General features: G+C 37.4%; 1 protein-coding gene across 1 annotated transcript in view; it reads left to right on the top strand.

Annotated features, from left to right (window-relative positions):
- XRN1 (5'-3' exoribonuclease 1) overlaps window positions 1–21020 on the top strand; it is a 143322-nt gene that overhangs the window by 62567 nt on the left and 59735 nt on the right. The window contains exons 21-27 of the mRNA XM_008067302.1: window positions 2737–2899; window positions 3874–3987; window positions 7586–7684; window positions 11767–11882; window positions 12428–12574; window positions 17498–17587; window positions 17929–18064. Coding sequence (XP_008065493.1) covers window positions 2737–2899; window positions 3874–3987; window positions 7586–7684; window positions 11767–11882; window positions 12428–12574; window positions 17498–17587; window positions 17929–18064 — 865 coding nt within the window. The remainder of the gene's footprint in view (window positions 1–2736; window positions 2900–3873; window positions 3988–7585; window positions 7685–11766; window positions 11883–12427; window positions 12575–17497; window positions 17588–17928; window positions 18065–21020) is intronic.

The following is a 21020-nucleotide window of genomic DNA, read 5'->3' on the forward strand; positions in this document are numbered from 1 at the left end:
CAACCAATTTTTTTTTTTTTTGAGTTGGAGTCTCACTCTGTCGCCCAGACTGGAGTGCAGTGGCCGCTCCCGCCACCGCAGCCTCGACCTGCTGGGCTCTGGCGAGCCTTCCACCTCAGCCTTCCAAGTAGCTGGAACTGCAGGTGCGCGCTACCACTCCCGGCTAATTTTTTGATTTATTGTAGAGATGAGGTCTCGCCAAATTGCCCAGGTGGGTCTCGAACCCGTGGGCAATCCACTCACCTCAGCCTCCCAAAGCGCGGGATTATAGGCTGAGCCACCCGAGCCCGGCTCATACTACCAATTTTATACATTGATTTTGTATCCTAGACTTTACTGAAGTAGTTTAGAAGACATAGACGCCTCTTGGAGGAGTCTTTAGGGCTTTCTAGGTACAGTCATGTCATCAGTGAACAGGGATAGTTTGACTTCCTCCTTGCCACTCTAAATGCCTTTTATGTCTTTTTCTTGCCAGAGCTATTTTGATTGAGCAGTGGGGCTGAAGGCCAAACTAGAGTGGGTGGAGGAATGATGGAGAGTTGCAGAAATGGAGATACTGTAGGAACTGACAACTTCTTCAGAAAGTTTGTCTGTTAGGGAGACCAAGATATTTTGATTGCTTATTTGATTTATTCTTCTTCCTTTTTTAAATGGACTTGACCTTCTTTGATGTCAGGAAAAGATAGACAGAAACATCAAGGCAGAAGACTGCTGGAGTTGCTAACAATGTATGGTAGTTCATAAAAGAGAGTGACTTCTAGTGCCTACCAATTCAGTCTGTCTTTTTTAACTTTGTTAACCAAGTTGGATAGACAAGGTTTGTGTATTCATGAAAACTTAGGTTTATTATTCTGGTTACCAATTTCTTAGACTCCTTTTCTTTATTACCATATTTCTTCCTTATATCATCTCACTTCTTGTCCCCTTCTCTCACTCCTCCCAAGCTCTTCTATGTCCCAAGGGGAAATTCACAAAGCCACTTGTGCTCTGCGCCTGAGGGTATACTTTACTTATCTGTGATTTTGAGCATTATATCAGTAGGATGAGGTGAGGATCCCATGGCTCTAACAAGTAGGAGTGATACTTGTGCAGACCAGTCTTAGCTCTAAGACTTTTGCAGCAAAAGTATAGAACATATTACTTACCTCAATTATAACTTCATTTATGTTGCTAACCAAAACATGTTCTTCTAAATTCAGTACATTCTTTCTCTATAAACAGACACATTTTGAGAGGTTCAAAACTTCAGTAGAGGAAGTACCTACATATGTGATAGAAATACCAAGAAAACTAGAATTAGAAGTGGGCCTGAAGATATAATTGAATTGCTGCAATCTCATGATGAAACTTGAATGGATGAGGAGTTGCTTCTTATAGAATGAGCAAAGAAAGTGGTTTCTTAAAACAAAATCTATTCCTGGTGAAGATGCTGTGAACATCATTGAAATGACAACAAAGGATTTAGAATATTGCATAAACTTAGTTTAAAAAGCAGCAGCAGCATTACATACTACAGAGAAATATTTTTTGAAAAGAAGGATCAATTAGTGCAGCAAACTTTATTGTCTTATTGTCAGAAATTGCCACAGTGAAAATTTTGAACCTCAAAGTCATCTATGAGTGCTGGTATCAAGTTCTTTCCAACTCCTGTTAATGTTGATAGATATTTTGACCTCCCATGAATCACAAATGTTCATGGCATCTAGTATAGTGGATTCTTTATAGAAGGTCTTCAGTAACTGCCACTCTGATCAATCAACAGCCATCAACACTGAGGCAAGACCCTCCACCAGCAAAAGGATTACAACTTGCTGAAGGCTCAGAAGATCATTAGCATTTTTTAGCAATAAAGTGCAGTTGACCCTTGAACAATGTGGAGTTATAGGCTCTGACTCTTTCCTGCCATACAGTCAGAAATCCTCATATAACTTTTGACTATTCAGAAACAAAACTACTAAGAGTAAATTTGCATTTCCTTGATGATTAACAAAGTTGAACAACCTTTCATGTTTACTGGCCATTTTAATATGCTCTTGTGAAATATCTGTTGAAGTCTTTTGCCCTTTTTAAAGTTGGATTAATTATCATTTTCTTATTGTTTTGTAGTTTTCTTATTTATACCATTCTCAGTTTCAGGGGGAAACCCTAAGTAATTCACCATTAAATGATTGCTGTAGAATTTTTTTTTTTAAGTCAATATTCTTTATCAAATTAAGGAAATTCCCTTCTATTCCTAGTTGGTTAAGAATTTTTATTATTAATTGGTGTTGATTTTATTTATTTTTTTGACATCTGTCAAAATGCTCTTGTGTCCTTTCTGTTACTCTGATGAATTATTTTGATTGAATTTTTGATATTAATCTGCCCCTAAACTTCTAGGGTAGATTTCCATAGCAGCTGCAGCATTTTATTTACATTCCCACCAGCAACATACAAATGTTCAAGTTTCTTCACATTCTCACCAACACTTGTTTTCCCTGTTTATGAATTATAGCCATCCTAGTGGATATGAAACACCGTAGTTTTTTATAGCTCTATGAGTTCTTATTCAATCATGTAGACAGTGGGAACAGTCACCATAGAGTAAAATAATTAGAGCAAAAAGAGTTACATTCGGTACCTAGTACTGGTAGCATATATATTTAAGTATTTGACTATGAATTGATAGTTTAGATGATTATCATCCTAGAATATATATGTACTTATACATATGTATTTTTTTATTCTTTTTTGTAGTTATCTGAGAAGAAAAGGAATAATAATAAATGAAACATCTGCAGTTGTCTATGCTCAGTTACTCACAGGTCGTAAATATCAAATAAATCAAAATGGTGAAGTACGTCTAGAGAAACAGTGGTCAAAACAAGTTGTTCCTTTTGTTTATCAAACTATTGTCAAGGTAAGTATACATCAAGTTTCAAATCTGTCTTAATGTATACTATTACACATTGTATAATGAAAAGACTATATCATGTTAATACTTATTTATAAATAGACTAATTTAGCAATATATAATAGAGATTGTTATCAATATAATTTACAAAATACATAAATCCTTGTAAGAAGTATTACTTGCTAAGATACTCACTATGTGTATAGCTAGGAAACTTGTCTTTTATGTTTTTTCAAGGATTTAGTCTCTAAAAGAAAAATCCCAGATTTTTCAAGGTTATTATCTTATAACCTTGAATTGTAGATTTTTATTCTTCAAAAATGTTTACCTTAAATAAACTAATAAACATAAAAGGAATTTGCTTTTGTGTCTGTAATCTTAGATATGGTAAGGGGACAATATTTTTTAATATATGTTGTGAGCCTATAATCTTGGGGGTACAGTATAGTGTAATGATTAAAAACATATGCTATGGTCATTGCTTTGCTAAACTCTGGTCTGATCATGTGGTTCTTTGAGCTATGGCCACCATGTTTTCCTAGTTTCTTCCTTGGGGAGGTGAATCTCCTCTTTTTTTTTCTCTCTCTCCAGTTTCCTTTCTAAATAAACTATATTTTCCAATCTAAAAAACAAACAAACAAAAAAGCATATGCTGCCTTAGTTGGCTTCTTCACTGTGTGATTTTGGACAAGATTCATCTCTTTCTATGCCCCTGTTTTCTTATCTGTAAAACAGATTATTAATGGTCTCTGCCACAGAGTGTTGCCTTGAAGATTAAATGAGCTAAATAAATGTGTGAAGCACCTAGAAGAGAGTCTGGCATATAACTTGTCAATAAATGTTAGCTACTAGCCTTATGTAGAAAAATCTTCACAATTGACTTTTGCAAAGAGCATGCTTGTAATCCCATAGGAAAATATCTTGATGTGCAATCTATAAAAATTTTTACTGTAGTGATTTTTACATTTCATTTTACCTAGGACATCCGAGCTTTCGACTCCCGTTTCTCCAGTATCAAAACATTGGATGATTTGTTTCCTCCCAGGAGTATGGTCTTTATGCTGGGAACCCCCTATTATGGCTGCACTGGAGAAGTTAGTTTCAGTTATTGTTACTAATTACATTTATTTCTGGTTTCAAGTTAATACAGCCATTTAGCTTCTCTTCTTTTAGGTATAAAATAAAATACAATACTAAAGGAGAAAAATAAGAAAGCATTCATCTATGTAACTTATGAACACAGCATTTGACTTCCGAAGGGGAACCCCCCCCAAAAAAACGGGATTATTTTTTGGAGGGTGGGCCCCTTGTAGTACAGTCTTCTGCTAAGTAAGTGTTCTAGGAATCCATCAGCATCAGGTGTACCAGCTTATGTTTGTTGTAAGAGGCTGCGTTCTGCTTCAGTGAATTTTTCTTTGGAAATTCTTCAGTGCATTTGCCAATTTTATGATGGGTGATTTACATGAACAACATGAAGTGGTAAAATTTTGTTTTCTGAGCGTTCAGCAGTTTTTGACCAAAAACAGCAAGACCCCAATGCCCCACCCTCCCTATTCACCCAGTCTCTCCTGAGTGACTTATTTTTGTTTCCCTGAATTAAAAATAATCCTCAAGAGGGAACTTTTTGCCAGTGTGGAAGAGGTGTAACAAAATGGTAGAAACACTAAAAGGCATCAAAATTGACAAGTTCAAAAACTGTTTTTAGCAGTGGAAAAAGCGTCTCGATAGGTGTATGACATCAAGTGGACTTCATTCACTTAGAAAGCAATTGAAGTTTAAACTTGTGAGAATAAATACACAATTTTTTATAAATAAATTCTGGGTTTTTTGGGTTCCCCTTCATGTATCTTTAATCTTGAGCACGTTAGGGTCAGGGTGTGGTGTGTTCAGATCCTGATCTCTTTTTTAATAGGGTTTTGTGTGTGTGTGTGTGTGTGTGGTGTCAATGAAGCAATTTTGAAACCATTAGACATATTATTATAGGGATGAATTATGTACAAATGTGTTAATGTTTTGAGAAACGAATTCTTACATGGAAAAAAGTACAAGCAAATGTGGAATGGGAGAAAGCAAGAAAGAACCTATAGGGACAGATTTGTAGGTAGTGGTGTGAACTCATGGTTTCTAAAATATGTATATATGTGTGTCTATGTGTGCATATAAGTACATACATATGTGAGTATATATGTATGTGTATGTGTATATACATGCATGTATTTCCTAGCTGTATTTTCTCCAAAGGATAAGAAGTAAAGATACCCTAGTAACAGTTGACATGTGTAACACCCAGATTTTGACCTCTAATTCCACACCCCATTAAAAGGAACAAGGTTTCTCAGAGAAATAGCTGGTTCTATGTCTAGGGCAGGGAAAATACAATATGAGCCTGGAACATCTTGTTATGCCAAACTTTAAGGAAGTACTCAAAATAATGATGGCAGCATGTCATGTAAACATAGAAACCAGGTTAAAGAGATTTCCACTGGCCAAATCTGGGATAGTTTAAATGCCAAAATAATTAAATACAATGATGAATTATAAACCAGTGTAGAAAATAGGAATTCATGATTCCATGGTGATAATCAAAAGATAAATATGGAAGGGAAGAACTTTTGTTTATAGTCGTATATCAAGAGTAAACGTGGAGAGAGTAATGGAGTTGGAAGACCATTTTGCAACATTATGATAAAGATGGAATTAGGTGAAAATCGTAAATATAGGTGGAATTTTTTATTCAGAGCAGGATTTTTCATGGTCTTAAGAAAGTATCTCCCCATAGACCATTTATTAGCTGCAAGGGAAGCAAAATACTAAAATTGTGCAGTGAATAAACTGAGCAACCTTTTTTTTTTTTAAATTTTTTGAGTCAGGGTCTCACTCTGTCACTCAGGCTAGAATACAGTGGCAAAATCAGAGCTCACCACAGTCACAACCTCTCATGCTCAGGCAATCCTCCCATTTCAGTCTCTCAAATAGCTGGAACTACAGGTGCATGTCATCACACCCCCAACTGATTTTTTTATTTTTTTGTAGAGTCAAGGTCTTGCCATGTTGCCTAGGCTGGTCTTGAACTCCTAGGCTCAAGCAGTCCTCCTGCCTTGGACTCCCAATGTGGTAGGTATGAGCCACTGTGCCAGCCTTGAGCAATATTTTGATAGCGTGATCAAAGATACTACTGTCACACACTGAGGGACAGATGAAGATCGTATACCTCCAGATGTGATACCCTGAGAAGAACACATCACTATGCAATATTCTGGCTGAGAATGTGATAACTAATTACAAGGAAGCATCAGACAGACTGAAAATGAAGAATTTTTTTTTAAAAAGGAGGTTGGAGAGGGAAGTACAAATTTTATTCTTCAAAATGTCAGTTTTATAAAAAATGAAGAAAGGCTCTGGATACATTCCAGATTAAAGATGCCAAAGAGATACGACAGCTAGGTGCAATATCTGATCCTAACTTGAATCCTGTAGTAAAAGGAGAAAATAATTCTTTAAAGAAAATTATCAGGCCCATTGACAAAATTGGAATGTGGATAGTAGCTTAGATAAAAGTGTTGTATCAATGTAAATTTATATACTTAATAATTATTTTGTGATTATATAATAAAGTATTATTAGGAAATATAACTAAATATATTTCCTAATAATAAATAAATAATATTTAGAGGTCAGGAAAATTATACATGTAATATGTCCTCAAAGAAAGAAAATAATTATGTGTAAGTTAATATAGTGCACAAATGATAAAGCCAGTTTCTTTGCAATATTAACAAAGATGAATCTGGATATATGTTTTTGAGTGTTCTTTGTGTGGTTTTTATTTTTGAAACTTTTTGATATTTTGAAATTATTTGCAAATAGAAAGTTAATTTTGTTCATTCATTCATTTAGAGTCAGAGTCTCACTCCATCACCCAGGCTGGAGTGCAGTGGCACACTCATGGTCACCCAATGTCAACCTGCTGGGCTCAAGTGATCCTTCCACCTCAGCCTTCCAAGTACTCGGCATGCTACCATGCCCAGCTAATTTTTTGATATATTGTAGAGATGAGGTCTCACCAAGTTGAACCCCTGGACTCAGGTAATCCACTCGCCTCAGCCTCCCAAAGTGCTGGGATTTTAGACTTCAGCCACTGCACCTGGCCTGAAAGTTAATTTTAAAAAGAATGATTAACAACCATTAAAGCAAAGATACAGGGACTCAAATTTATAGTATTACCATATCCACTTACAAATTCCTAGAGAATTTCTACTATCCAACTCTATTGTCATACTGTATTTCAGAAATAATAAATATGGAACTGGTACAGTGGCTCACTCCTATAATGTCAGTGCTTTGGGAGGTGGAGGTGACAAGATTAACTGGGCCCAGGGGTTTGAGACCAGCCTGGGCAATTTGGCAAGACCTCATCTCTATAATAAATAAAAAATTTAGCCGGGCGTGGTGGTGTGCGCTTGAAGTTCCAGCTACTTAGAAGGCCAAGGCAGAAGGATCATCTGAATCCCAGTAGGTCAAGGATACGGTAGCCATGAGTGTGTCACTGCACTCCAGCCTGGGCAACAGAGTATGACACCTACTCAAAAAATAATAGTAATTCTTAAAAACTGTTCAAACAAGTAAAATAAATAAATAAAATGTGAATGAGACTAAAACATTGTGTGATTTTTTTTTTTTTTTCTCTTCAAGGTTCAGGATTCAGGCGATGTGATTGCAGAAGGTAGGATTCGTGTGGTTTTCAGCATTCCATTTGAACCCAGTCTTGATGCTTTAATACAGAACCAACATGTGAGTATAGTAGTTCATGTTGTTTCATTTAGAATTGATAAACTTTTAAAATGTTAGAAGGATATTTTTGCTACCTCCTTTGAACTTGTTCCAAATATTTTATTTAATATTATATTATCTCACACTTGCAAGTAGTATTTAAAAATAAATGTGGAATCTACCCTCAAAACTTCATGCAGGAGGCCAGGCGTTGTGGCGGTTCATACCTGTAATCCAAGCACTTTGGGAGGCCAAAGTAGGAGATTGCTTAAGACCAGGAATTCAAGACCAGCCTAGGCAACATAGCGAGATCCTGTCTTTACCAAAAAAAAGGGCAAAAATTTCATGCAGATCTTTGGGGGGGGGGGAATTACTGAAATTCCATTATTCATTCATAATGGTTATTATGGATTATTCCATTCAAGCTATAAGAGGCACATTGATTAGCATATCCTCTGGGAATAGACTTAGATTTTTTTAACCTTCCATAATAATTCAAAGTCTGCATTTTTAGTTATAAGTGGCAAATGACATTTCTACAATGTTTATATATCTCTACTCAGCTAAAAATGAACAATTTCAACCCTTCTAAAGAATATTAGGAAACTGCATTTAAGTTCCTTTTTTTCCCCAAAGATGTATACTGGCCTCCTCCTCCCCTGAAAATAGGGAGAAGGTTCTGATACTGGCATTTGTTCTTATTGATTGTATAGTTTACTTGACAGAAGTTAATTTCCAATTAATAGGCTATTGCTACTTAGGCTTTATACTTTTTTTTTTTTCCTTATGGGAAATCCTGTGAAATTCATTTAAGGTGTTAGATACACCCATGAGGAAACGTTTTGTCTTTATGTCTTAAAATCTTACCATTAGGTAGCTGTTGGAGAACACATTTAGACAGTATAGTCAGGAAACCAGGAAAGTGGCGCATTAGATAAAGAAGCTGGAGCTTTGTTCTGGGAGTCAGTGAAGGTGGAAGAATTATGTTCCTTCATCCTTGACTTTTTAGATGTAGAGGAGCTTGCCCACTTGTTGCATACAGTTTTGATGGCCATGCCTTTCCAGTATACTTTCTTTTTCTTTACATATCTATTTTTTTTTTTTGAGTTGGCTCTCACTCTGTCACCCAGACTGGAGGGCAGTGGCACGCTCCCGGCCACTGCAGTCTTGACCTGCTGGGCTCTGGTGATCCTTCTGCCTCAACCTTCCAAGTAACCGGAACTACAGGCGCGTGCTACCACGCCCAGCTAATTTTTGATTTATTGTAGAGACGAGGTCTCGCCAAGTTGCCCCGGTGGGTCTCAAACCTGTGGACTCAGGCAATCCACTTGCCTCGGCCTCCCAAAGTGCTGGGATTACAGGCTGAACTACCGCACCCGGCCTTTTGATAGTTTTCATTAATTTAAAATTATAGCATAACCAAGTACATTTCAGAAGGAGTACTATTGGTATTTTAGACAAGAAATTATGTATTAAATAGGACTGTTTTATACATGGCAGGGCAGTTGGCATCTTTGGCCCATGGACACTAAGTGCTGGTAGCCCATGCCAATTACTGTAACTAAATGTGCTCCTACATGTTTCATTCCAAATGCTTGTTAGAAAACTGATACTGGCAGGTGCGGTGGCTCATACCTATAATCTCAGCACTTTGGGAGACTGAAGTGAGAAGATTGCCTGAGCCCACGGGTTCGAGACCGGCCTGGGCAACTTGGTGAGAACTCATCTCTACAATAAACCAAAAACTACAGGCATGGTGGCACATGCCTGTAATTAAAGAAGGGAAGACTGAGGGGGAAGAATCACCTGAGTCCAGTAGCTGAGGCTGCAGTGGCCATGATCGTGCACTTCAGCCTGGGCGACAGAGTGAGACTCTGGCTCAAAAAAAAAAAAGAAAGAAAAGAAAACTGATACTACCTATAATTGAAAACTACTATCTTAATTATTTCAATCTATTCTAGAAAGCATGCTTGATTTGTATTGTATTATTGCTAAAATCTGATGATGATCTTGAGAGAAAGACTTTGTTGCATTCTTTACTAACATACTTATTTTAATAGTATTGTTAGGCTGGGCACGGTGGCTCAAGCCTGTAATCTCGGCACTCTGGGGAGCCAAGGCAAGAGGATTGCCTGAGCCCGCAGGTTCGAGACCAGCCTGGGCAACATGGTGAGACCTTGTCTCTACTATAAATCAAAAAATTAGCCGGGCATGGTAGCACACGCCTGTAGTTCCAGCTAGTTGGAAGGCTGAGGCAGAAGGATCGCCGGAGCCCAGCAGGTCAACATTGAGGTGGCTGTGAGCATGCCACTGCACTCTATTCCAGCCTAAGCAATGGAGTGAGACTCCAACTCAAAAAAAAAAAAAAAAATTGGTATTGTTTTTGTTGGGTTTTTTTTTGTTTTGAAGGTTTTTTGGGGTTTTTTTGAGTTCGCATCTCACTCTGTCGCCCAGCCTGGAGTACAGTAGTATGCTCATGGCCACCATAGCCTTGACCTGCTGGACTCAGGCCACCCTTCCACCCCAGCCTTCCAAGTAACTGGAACTACCGGTGAATGCCACCATGCCTGGCTAATTTTTTTTTTTTTTTTTGAGTTGGAGTCCCACTCCCGGCCACTGCATCCTCGACCTGCTGGACTCTGGCCATCCTTCCGCCTCAGCCTTACAAGTAGCTGGAACTACAGGTGTGCGCTACCACACCCGGCTAATTTTTGATTTATTGTAGAGATGAGGTCTCGCCAAGTTGCCCAGGCGGGTCTTGAACCCATGGGCTCTGGCAGTTCACTCATCTCGGCCTCCCAATGCACTGGGATTACAGGCTGAGCCCCCAAGCCTGGCTAGTTTTTTGATTTGTTATAGAGATGTGGTCTCGCCAAGTTGCTCAGGCAGGTCTTGAATCCCTGGACTCAGGCCCACTCGCCTCCACCTCCCAAATTGCTGGGGTTACAGACACGAGCCACCACACCTGGTCTATAATCTAGTAGATTTGTAATCTAGGTCACCAAAAAATTTTTCCATTTAGGTGTCATTTTAGACATGATTGTTGATTAAAAAATACTAATGACTGATTTAATTCCTTTCCAACTGCTAAAAATTTTTTGCTGGTAGTTGAATTTCCTTATATTTATATCAAATATGAATATAAACTATTCACATAATTAATATAAATATATGAGTATAAAATAAGGATGCGTAATTGCTATGTACATTATGTTATGTATGGTGGTTTATCATAATTGATACTAGATTTGTGAATGTGTGATTCCTGATTAAATATTACAATATCTAATACTTTTTAAAATATTTTTTTGTTTTATATATATAAATATATTTTTGTTTGTTTGTTTTTAATTGAGATGAGGTCTCACTCTATTGCCCAGACTAGTTTCAAACTTCTGGCTTCAAGCAGTCCTTCCACCTCAGTCTCCCAGAGTGTTGGGATTACAGGCATGAGCCTCAGCACCTGTCCTGATGCTTCTTTTTTTTACTATGACAATCTTCATGATTTATTCCCTTAAGTACACAAACTAAGGTTGCATTTCATTGACTATATTACTTATAAGCCTATACACACTTGTTACTTTCATGCAACAGTAAATATTAGGGGAAAAGAATATCATATCCATGTATAAAGAACACTTTTAATTTCACTCAGTAGCAACTATTTTGATGACATACTTATATTGTAATTCAGTGTAATAATTATTGAGGTCTCATTTTGTCCCAGGTTCTTTGTTAGGTCCAGTTTGGAATATGAAAATTAAAAAAAAAAAGAAAGCAAAAATACTTGCTTGTGGAGTTTGCCATTTAGTATTTACAGTAGAGTTTATTTCTTGAGATAGTTTCACAAACTGTATATTTCCTCCCCCTTTCATCCATCCTTGGGAATTCTGTCCTTTAAGGAGAAAGAGAGAGGAGCAGAAAAATTCTGCCAACAGATCCTTTCAAAAAAAAGGGGAAATGGATCTAAGTGAGAATCCTTATATTGCCACAATCCAATGGTTAGTGATGTCTTGATTATCTCCAGATTTTAAAGGTAAAAAAATAACATTTAATGTAAACTTGCATTTCCATAATTGACCTTTTTGTTTTTATATTTAAAGAAATATTCTATAAAGTACAACCCAGGATATGTGTTGGCCAGTCGCCTTGGAGTGAGTGGATACCTTGTTTCAAGGTTTACAGGAAGTATTTTTATTGGAAGAGGATCTAGGAGAAAGTAAGTTTATGTTAGAGAAATTTACTTAAAGTGGCAGAAAAATTAAATGATAAAGATTAAATGCTTAATATTTCAGTATTTATTTTCTCTTATTAATTGCTCTGAATTATCTTTTTAAATTGTGCATAAATTCCTCTGATAGTGATCTTTCATCTGAATGGCACATGTTTTAGGTGGTTGGAAAGACAGTTCTTATTTTTAGCAGCTGACAAATTGAACCTTGAAAAAAGGTATCAGAGGGTGTGTGTGAACCTCAGTAGTATATTTCCTTGCATCTTGTCGTTTCATTTTCTTCTATAATTACATAATCTATTTACTTGCTTTTTTAACTTGGGTTTTGAAGCCTTTCCTCTAGTTTTTCAATTACTGCTACTTTGTAAATAATCATAATACTAAAATGTAAAAGAACAATGAAAACTGAGCTTTTCTAAGAATTGAAAACAAAACTTTTTATTCCTTAAACAACATTTTAAAATGTGTGTGTGTGTTTGTGTGTGTGTGTGTGTGTGTGTGTGTGTGTGTGTGCATGTGTGGTTTGAATTCAGCCCTCATGGAGACCATAAAGCAAATGTGGGTTTAAATCTCAAATTCAACAAAAAAAACGAGGAGGTACCTGGATATACTAAGAAAGTTGGAAGTGAATGGATGTATTCATCTGCAGCAGAACAGCTTCTTGCAGAGTACTTAGAGAGGTAAGTGCCTAAGAACATCCTACCAGGCATCCAAAATCTTATGGATTGTACTATTTATTTTGCCTTGCTAACATTAGTTTTGCCTTTATTAAAATGTGAAATATGTTACATGTGAACTTAATTTTGGGTCATGGAGTATTATAAGCATTAGCTAAAATGGCTATAATACTATATTTATATATAATACCATACTTATATTAAAAAGAAAAAGTGTAAGAACTGACCTCCTTTTAGTTAAAATTTTTCTCACTGTCATAAATTATTCACTACTTTGCATGGATAAACAAAACAGCATGGATAGGCATAGGATTGGCATGGATAAACAAAACAGCTCTTGGCATAGTAGAGTTTTCTGAGTCTTACAACTATAACTGGACAAATTACTATCCTAGAATTATTGAATTTTGTTGTTAACATGATCTAAGAAAAGAACAAGTCCCAATTCCTCATTACAAAAATGAGAAACTTAGTACCAAAATTAACCGAGTTAATAGTGACAAAGATTTATGGGAAGTGTATTCACTTCTGATGTTCTTTCATTGTTCCAGTGGTTTCTAACCTTCTTGTATTTGAAGATTCCTTTATTGGTTTCCTAGGGCTCCAGTAACAAAGTGCCACAAACTGGGTGGCTTAAACAACATAAATTTATTGTCTCAGTTCATGTTACCAAAAGCCCAAAATCAAGGTGTTGACAGGATGATGATGGTCTGTCTTAAGGCACTAGGGAAGCACCTTTCTCTTAGCTTCTTGTAGTGTATGTGTTCAATCACTTGTAGATACATTACTCCAATACTCCATCTTCACATGGTGTTCCCACTGTGTGTCTTCACCTCATCTTTCATCTCTATGTCTGTCTGTGTCTCCTAATTACACCTTTTAAAAATTTTTTTTTAATTTTTTTTGAGTTGGAGTCTCACTCTGTCGCCCAGACTGGAGTGCAGTGGCCGCTCCCGGCCACTGCAGCCTCAACCTGCTGGGCTCCGACGATCCTTCCGCCTCAGCCTTCTGAGTAGCCGGAATTGCAGGCACGCGCTACCACGCCCGGCTAATTTTTTTATTTTATTGTAGAGATGAGGTCTCGCCTGCCCAGGCGGGTCCGAACCCGCGGGCTCAGGCAATCCACTCACCTCAGCCTCTCAGAGGCGCAGGATTACAGGCTGAGCCACTAATTACCCCTTTTTATAAGGACACCAGTCATATTGGATTAGGGTCCACCCTCATCATCTGATCATCTCATTTTACTTCACTGCCTCTATAAAAATTCTTTTTTCCAAATAAAATCACATTCTATATCTTCTGAGGGGCACAGTGGGACACAATTCAATATTACCATGTGGACATTTAGACTATTTCTTCTATTCACTTCCGTATTTCTTTAAAAGTTCATATTAAAACTACTTTTTGTTGATTTTTCATCTTGACATGTCCATAAATTTCCTACTTGAGCTTTAGCTCTCTTCTACTACCAGTACTCCCGATTCCCTCACAGATGTACATATTTCTTCTCTCACTAAAATTTTATCAGAATTTTTTATTAAATCTGTATGAAATGTTTACTTGACTGTGATAAATGTTCACAGTTGGACCCTACAATGTTATGATTACATTTCTTATACACATTTTTGTTTTCTCTGCTGCTTTTTCATTTGGGTTTTTGATTTGCCTGTTTGTTTGGTTGGTTGGTTGTTTTTTGTTTGGACAGGTTTTAATCTGTCATTCAGGCTGAAGTGGAGTGGCAGAATCAGGTAGTCCTGATCTCCTGGGCTCAAGCAAGCCTTCTGCCTCAGCCTCCCAAGTAGCTAGGATTACAGGCTCATGCCACCATGCCCAGCTAAATTTTCATTTTTTGTAGAGACAGGATCTTATTTTGTTGCCCAAGCTGGTCTCAAACTCTGGACTCAAGTGATCCTCTTGCCTCAGTCTCCCAAAGTTCTGGAATTATAGGTGTGAGCCATCGTGCACAACCTTCATTTGGTTATTATCTGTGTTCACATAACTAATTTAGCCCTACCTCTGTGCCGTAGCTGTAAAATTCCACATGGTCAAGCAGATCAGGTAATCTCTTCATTCCATTTTCTTCTAGTAGTCTTCCTTTTAAAACCTTTCATCTTCTTGCTTCATTTTGAATGGATTGCTCTCTAGGGCTATTGCGCTTGCAGCTCTTGCTCTGGAGTTTGCTTTACTGTCATCCCTAACCACCATCATGTTTACTCTCATCTCTTCACCATTCTACTGTATAGGATTCCTTCATTTTCTGGCTCTCATGCCTTACTCTTTCTGAATTATAACTCTGTTTTGATGGGCATAGAATTTCTAGATTGGTGATTATTTTCCCTTAGAATTTTGAAAGCACTGCTTCATTCTCTACTTGTTTTCAGTATTGCTATTGATAATCAAAATCCATTCTGATTTTGAATCTTTGTGACCTATTTTTACCTTCTGAACTCTTTTTAGGATCTTCCCTTTACCAGTGCTATTTAATAATGTGATGATGCGTGCCCTGGTATGAATTTTTTTTCTTTCCTTTTTGCTGTTCAGTCTTTTCAAACTTGAAACTGATGCCCTTCCATTCTGAGAAACTTTCTCGTATTATTTATTTGATAACTCCCTGCTTACCATATTTTCTATTCTCTATTTCTGGGAATCTTGTTATTTAGATCTTAGACCTTCTGGATTGGTCCTCTTAATTTTATTATCTCTCTTCATCCACATTTATTTTCAATATTGTTATATTTCTTTGGGAAATTTATTAAATTATTTATCTTATATCTTTTTATTTCTATTTAATTTAATCAATTTTAATTTCTAAAAGAATGTCCTTATTCTCTGGCTATTCTTTATAGCATCTTGTTTTTATAATGAATTAAGTGTCTTTTTCTGAAGATGATAATTCAAGATTTTTTTTTCTTCTATGCTTTTTTTTTTTTTGAGTTGGAGTCTCACTGTATCACCCAGGCTGGCACAGTCATGACTACCGTAGCCTCGACCTGCTGGGCTCAGGTGATCCTTCTGCCTCTGCCTTCCAAGTAGCTGGAACTACAGGCATACACCACCACACCCGGCTAATTTTTTGATTTATTGTAGAGATGAGGTCTCGCCAGGTTGCCCAGGCAGGTCTTGAATCCGTGGGCTCAGGCAGTCCTCTCACCTTAGCCTCCCAAAGTGCTGGGATTATAGGCGTGAGCCACGGCACCTAGCAAGCTTTTGTTGTTGTTGTTTTTTAACCCCTGTTTGATTTGGTCTCTCTTTCATGTTAAAGATTTTTTTTTCATTTGTGTAGTGATTCTGTAGTGTCTGATTATGTCTGATTATATTTAAGAATGAGGCACTAAAAAGCTGATTGGAAGTCTAGTGTGCTTAGGTTAGGTTTACCAGCTGGGACTTTGCTATTTCTGCAGAGACTGTGCTGATATTACTACCTGCGTGTATATCATTTCTTTCCCAGAGAAGTAGCCTTCAGACTTCTTTTAGGGGAATGGATGTGGGGAACAAAACTGGCTACCAGTATTCTGGAAATTAACCAGGGAAAGGGAATCCCATTACCTAGTGTAATATACCCTCCAGATCTGTTTTCAGGACTGAAAGATCTATTCCTCTGGCAGCCCTCAGGTGTGAGCCCTCTTCAGTAATTGCCTAAATGAAGAGAACTGCCCCACTTAAAGTTGTGTCCCCTTCCCATAACAGCCACAGATCCAATGCTGGTCTATAAGGAGGTGAAAAGCCCAGTCAATCTGATACCCCTAATTCAGGGCAAGTCTGAAGGTCCATCCTAATTTAACATCTTTGTAAAGTTGGCTAAGGAATTCATTGAGAATTAATCACCGCCCAACATCTTCCTATGCCCAATTCTACTCCTTTCCCTTCTCTTCCTTAATTAGTGTTCATCCCACAAGCACTCCCTGCAACTTTCTCCATGCTTATTGCCATCCCAGAGTCTGCTTCCTAGAGACATTATGCTTCCTAGCCTGCTTCCTACTGACACATTGTATAATAGTATACTTTCATTAATTCTTTGTTTTCAGTGTGACACCTATCCTCTCCTCCTTGTATGCCCCCACCTCCACCCCCAACATCCATGCCTAGTATACCCAACGCTAGAGTATTTCTTATTTGACTTCTGCAAATATATGCTACAGGTCTTATACTGGAATGGTAGACAGGAAACCACAGGACACTCTAGCTGCTTGTTATACAAATTTTCAACTAAAATCTTATTAAACCTCACCTATAATACAGCCTTCAAATGTACCTGGAGCCCATAATTCCTGAGCTTTTGCAGGGTTCTCTTTCAAACCAACTTGCTTCTTGTTGACTTCCCCTGCTGGGGGTTTAGTATTCAACTTATTCTTATCTGTCAAGTCAGTTAGCATTCATCCATCTAGTTTCCAGTTTCTAAACTTTTGTTGACAAGTCATATATGTCATGAGATACAATCCACTGTCATTTTAGTGGATTGGAGTGGGACAAAAGATAAGCATATGTGTTCAATCTACTTTATGTACCTGAAAATCCTGTGCTCTTCAGAAAGAAATGGAGTTTTGCGGAATATCAGAAGAAGCTGTTAATCTACTTTAATTTGCCATATTGTGGAATGCTTCAACTTTCTTATGGAAATTAGAAAAATGAACCTGTAGATATTGTTTTTGTCCATCACCTGTAATTTAAACAAAGAGAATAGAGTCAGTAATTGAAGTTTATTATATGATTATGAACTGAACCTCGGCCAGTGGAATTATTTTTTAAGGGCCTAGGAATACTCAGACTTTCAAATATTTCAGTCTCTATCCCTTATTAGTACTATAATAATCAGTCCTCAATATACTTTGTATGGCCCCTTACGATCTGAAATTATTTTATAGGAAGTTTATGTGAAGTTATCCATATATATTTTAAAGCAATATTTTTCTTTGTTTGTTTGGCTAGAGCTCCAGAACTATTTAGTTATATAGCCAAAAATAGCCAAGAGGATGTGTTCTATGAAGATGACATTTGGCCTGGAGAAAATGAGAATGGGTAAGCAAGATTTGTGGTATTTCTTGCCTCATAGTTAAACTTAATGATTTCAGTGACAGGTGCAGCTAGTTTATCAAGAATTTGTTATCTTTTTTTGGTTTTGTATTTTTCATTTTTGCTTTAAGAGCTTAAAATGTTTTATTTCATTTATATTGGTAAATACTTTTAAACTAGCTTTTTATGATTTTTTTATTACCAAGAAGTAAGATGTTTATATTATATTGAATTTATAATTAGTCCCAATTAAGTTTAGTGATTGATTATATAAATTTGATGTATTTTATAATTTATAACCCTCAGAAAGTTTTAATTGTTGTGAAAAATTATTCTTTTCACTACAGTGCTGAGAAGGTTCAAGAAATTATTACTTGGCTAAAAGGACATCCTGTCAGTACATTGTCTCGTTCTTCGTGTGATTTACAAATTCTGGATGCAGCTATTGTTGAGAAAATTGAGGAAGAAGTCGAAAAGTGCAAGGTACTAACATGAAATAACCAAGATTATTGATAAGAATTAAAGTGAATGGACTATATATTATTTTACAAATAATTATTTTGTGTTTCAACCAAATGAAACATATACTCAGTATTTCTTTCTTTTTTTTTTTTTTTTTTTGAGTTGGAGTCTCGCTCTGTAGCCCAGACTGGAGTGCAGTGGCCGCTCCCAGCCACCGCAGCCTCGACTGCTGGGCTCCGGCGATCCTTCTGCCTCAGCCTTCCAAGTAGCTGGAACTGCAGGTGTGCACTACCACGCCGGGCTAATTTTTGCTTTATTGTAGAGATGAGGTCTCACCAAGTTGCCCAGGCAGGTCTCGAACCCGCGAGCTCAGGCAATCCACTCACCTCAGCCTCCTAAGGCACGGGATTACAGGCTGAGCCACCGAGCCGGCTTGATTGCAACATTTTTTTAAAAAATGTATGCATGTAGATAAGACAGGAATTTTTAAAAAATCTGTTAATGTGTCGAGATGCAGTTATAAGTGATTTTTTTTCTTTTAGCGTTATTTTTTTACTAGGGTAATAAATAAAATAAAGAAAAAACTAGGCCGGGCATGGCAGCTCAAGCCTGTAGTCCCATCACTTTGAGAGGCCATGGTGAGGGGATTGCCTGAGCCCACGGATTCAAAAACAGCCTGGGTAACTTGGTGAGACCTCATCTCTACAATAAATCAAAAAATTAGTCAGGTGTGGTAGCATGCACCTGTAGTTCCAGCTACTTGGAAGACTGAGACAGAAGGATCGCCTGAGCTCAGCAGGTCGACACAGGGATAGCTGAGAGCATGCCACTGCACTCCAGCCTAGGCAACGGAGTGAGACTCCAACTAAAAAAGAAAGAAAGAAAAAACTAAAAAATAAACACAATATTCTAAAGATAATTTAGATTTTTTTTATAATTCAGGATCATCATTAAAATATCAGTAGTTTTCTTTTCCAACAGTGGTTTCCAAACTCAGCTAATCATCAAAATTACTCGGGGAGCTTTTTAAAAACACACATTCTGGGCTCCATCCCTATCGGAGAACTTCTCAAACTTTAAGGTACAAACAAGCTATCAGGGGATCTTGTTAAAATATTAGTTCTCATTCAGTGAGTCTAGGGTGAGACTTGAGAGACTACATTTCTTTTATTTATTTATTTATTTTTTTGAGTTGGAGTCTCACTCTGTTGCCCAGACTGGAGTGCAGTGGCTACTCCCGGCCACCGCAGCCGCGACCTGCTGGGCTCCAGTGATCCTTCCGCCTCAGCCTTCCAAGTAGCCGGAATTACAGGCATGCGCTACCACGCCCAGCTGATATTTTGATTTATTGTAGAGATGAGGTCTCGCTGCCCAGGTGGGTCTCGAACCCGCGGACTCAGGCAATCCACTCACCTCAGCCTCCCAAAGGTGCGGGATTACAGGCTGAGCCACCGAGCCCGGCTGAGAGTCTACATTTCTAACAAGTCCCAAGTGATCACATTTTGAGTAACTAGTCCCCAGACCTCTTATACATTAGGTGTGTGTCAGGGTGTATTATGAAAATTACTCAACTTATTCAGTTGTCTGATGAATCCATTTTTGTTTTGTTTCTTTTTGTTTTTTTGAGTCAGATTCTCACTCTGTTGTCTAGGCTGGAGTACAATGGTATGATCATGGCTCACCTCAGCCTCGAACCCCTGGGCTCAAGCAATCTTTCTGCCTCAGCCTCCAGAGTAGCTGAGATTACAGACATGCACCACTACACCTAGCTAATTTTTAAAAAACTTTTTTTGTAGAGACCAGGTCTCGCTATGTTGCCCTAAACTCTGGGCTCATGTGATTCTCCTGCTTTGGACTCCCAAAGTGCTAGCATTATAGGCATGCACTACTACGCCAGCCCTAATGAATTAGTATTGAAAGCTAAGTCTATAGTATAATAATGCCTATGGCTGTATTAGAGTGTATGGGTTATTGTTTGATATGAATTGCTCCAGGCACAGTTGTTGTGCCTGGTTTTTTAAGATCCTTTAAATCTCTTCTCATATTTTTTATTTTTGCTGTTGTCAGTAGACACCAATTATACTAGTACATCTACCTGCTGTGGGCTGAGAGAATAGATACCTTGTCAGTAAGACCTTCACTATTCACTCTCTTAAAATTGTAGTATCCCCCAGTCTGCTATCCCCCCTTACCTGCTCTATTTTTTTGGATGCTTTTTACCCTTCAAACATGCCGTATATTTTCCTTATTTTCTGTCTTGTATATCTCCATCTGCTAAAATAAAAGAACAGTTCACTGCTTTATCCCTAGCACCTAGATCAACCAAGACGTGCACATAAATGGAACCCAGTAAATATATATATTGAAAGAATAAATGTAGCCAGGCATGGTGGCACATACTTGTAGTTCCAGTTACTTGAAAGGCTGAGGCAGAAGGGTTTTCTGAGCCCAGCGGATCGAGGCTGCAGTGACCGTGAGTGTGCCACTGCCCTCCAGCATGGGTGACAGAGTGAGACTCCAACTCAAAAAAAAAAAAAAGAAAAGAAAGAATAAATGAAATGCCTCATAACAAGAGAAAACAGACACTGTTAAAAGCTTGTGCATTTTATAGTATATAAATGTATGAACTCTATAGTGTATGGACTCTGTAACTTACAATTGTTTATTGTCCTTTTGTACTAATTTCCATAAGCTTTGTTCTAAAGATAGATGGCTGCCATATAATTAAACTACTACAATTTTTTATTAGGTAAGAATTCATTTTTAAAAATTTAATGTGAATAGTAATCTGTGGATTGCAATGTTTATAAATTATCCTCACATTTTTATTAGATAGAACAGATAATATTATTTCCATCTTACAGAAGAATGGAAGCTGATGCTTAGAGTAGTAAAATATAAGTTTACAAAACTAACAAGTAACAAAGATAGGAGAAAACTCTTTTTCCAGCATTTTTGAGATAAAAGATTCTAACAC

The sequence above is a fragment of the Carlito syrichta genome, unplaced genomic scaffold, assembly GCF_000164805.1.
Source record: "Carlito syrichta isolate Samal-C Ts95f unplaced genomic scaffold, Tarsius_syrichta-2.0.1 Scaffold309473, whole genome shotgun sequence".
Taxonomy (NCBI): Eukaryota; Metazoa; Chordata; class Mammalia; order Primates; family Tarsiidae; genus Carlito; species Carlito syrichta.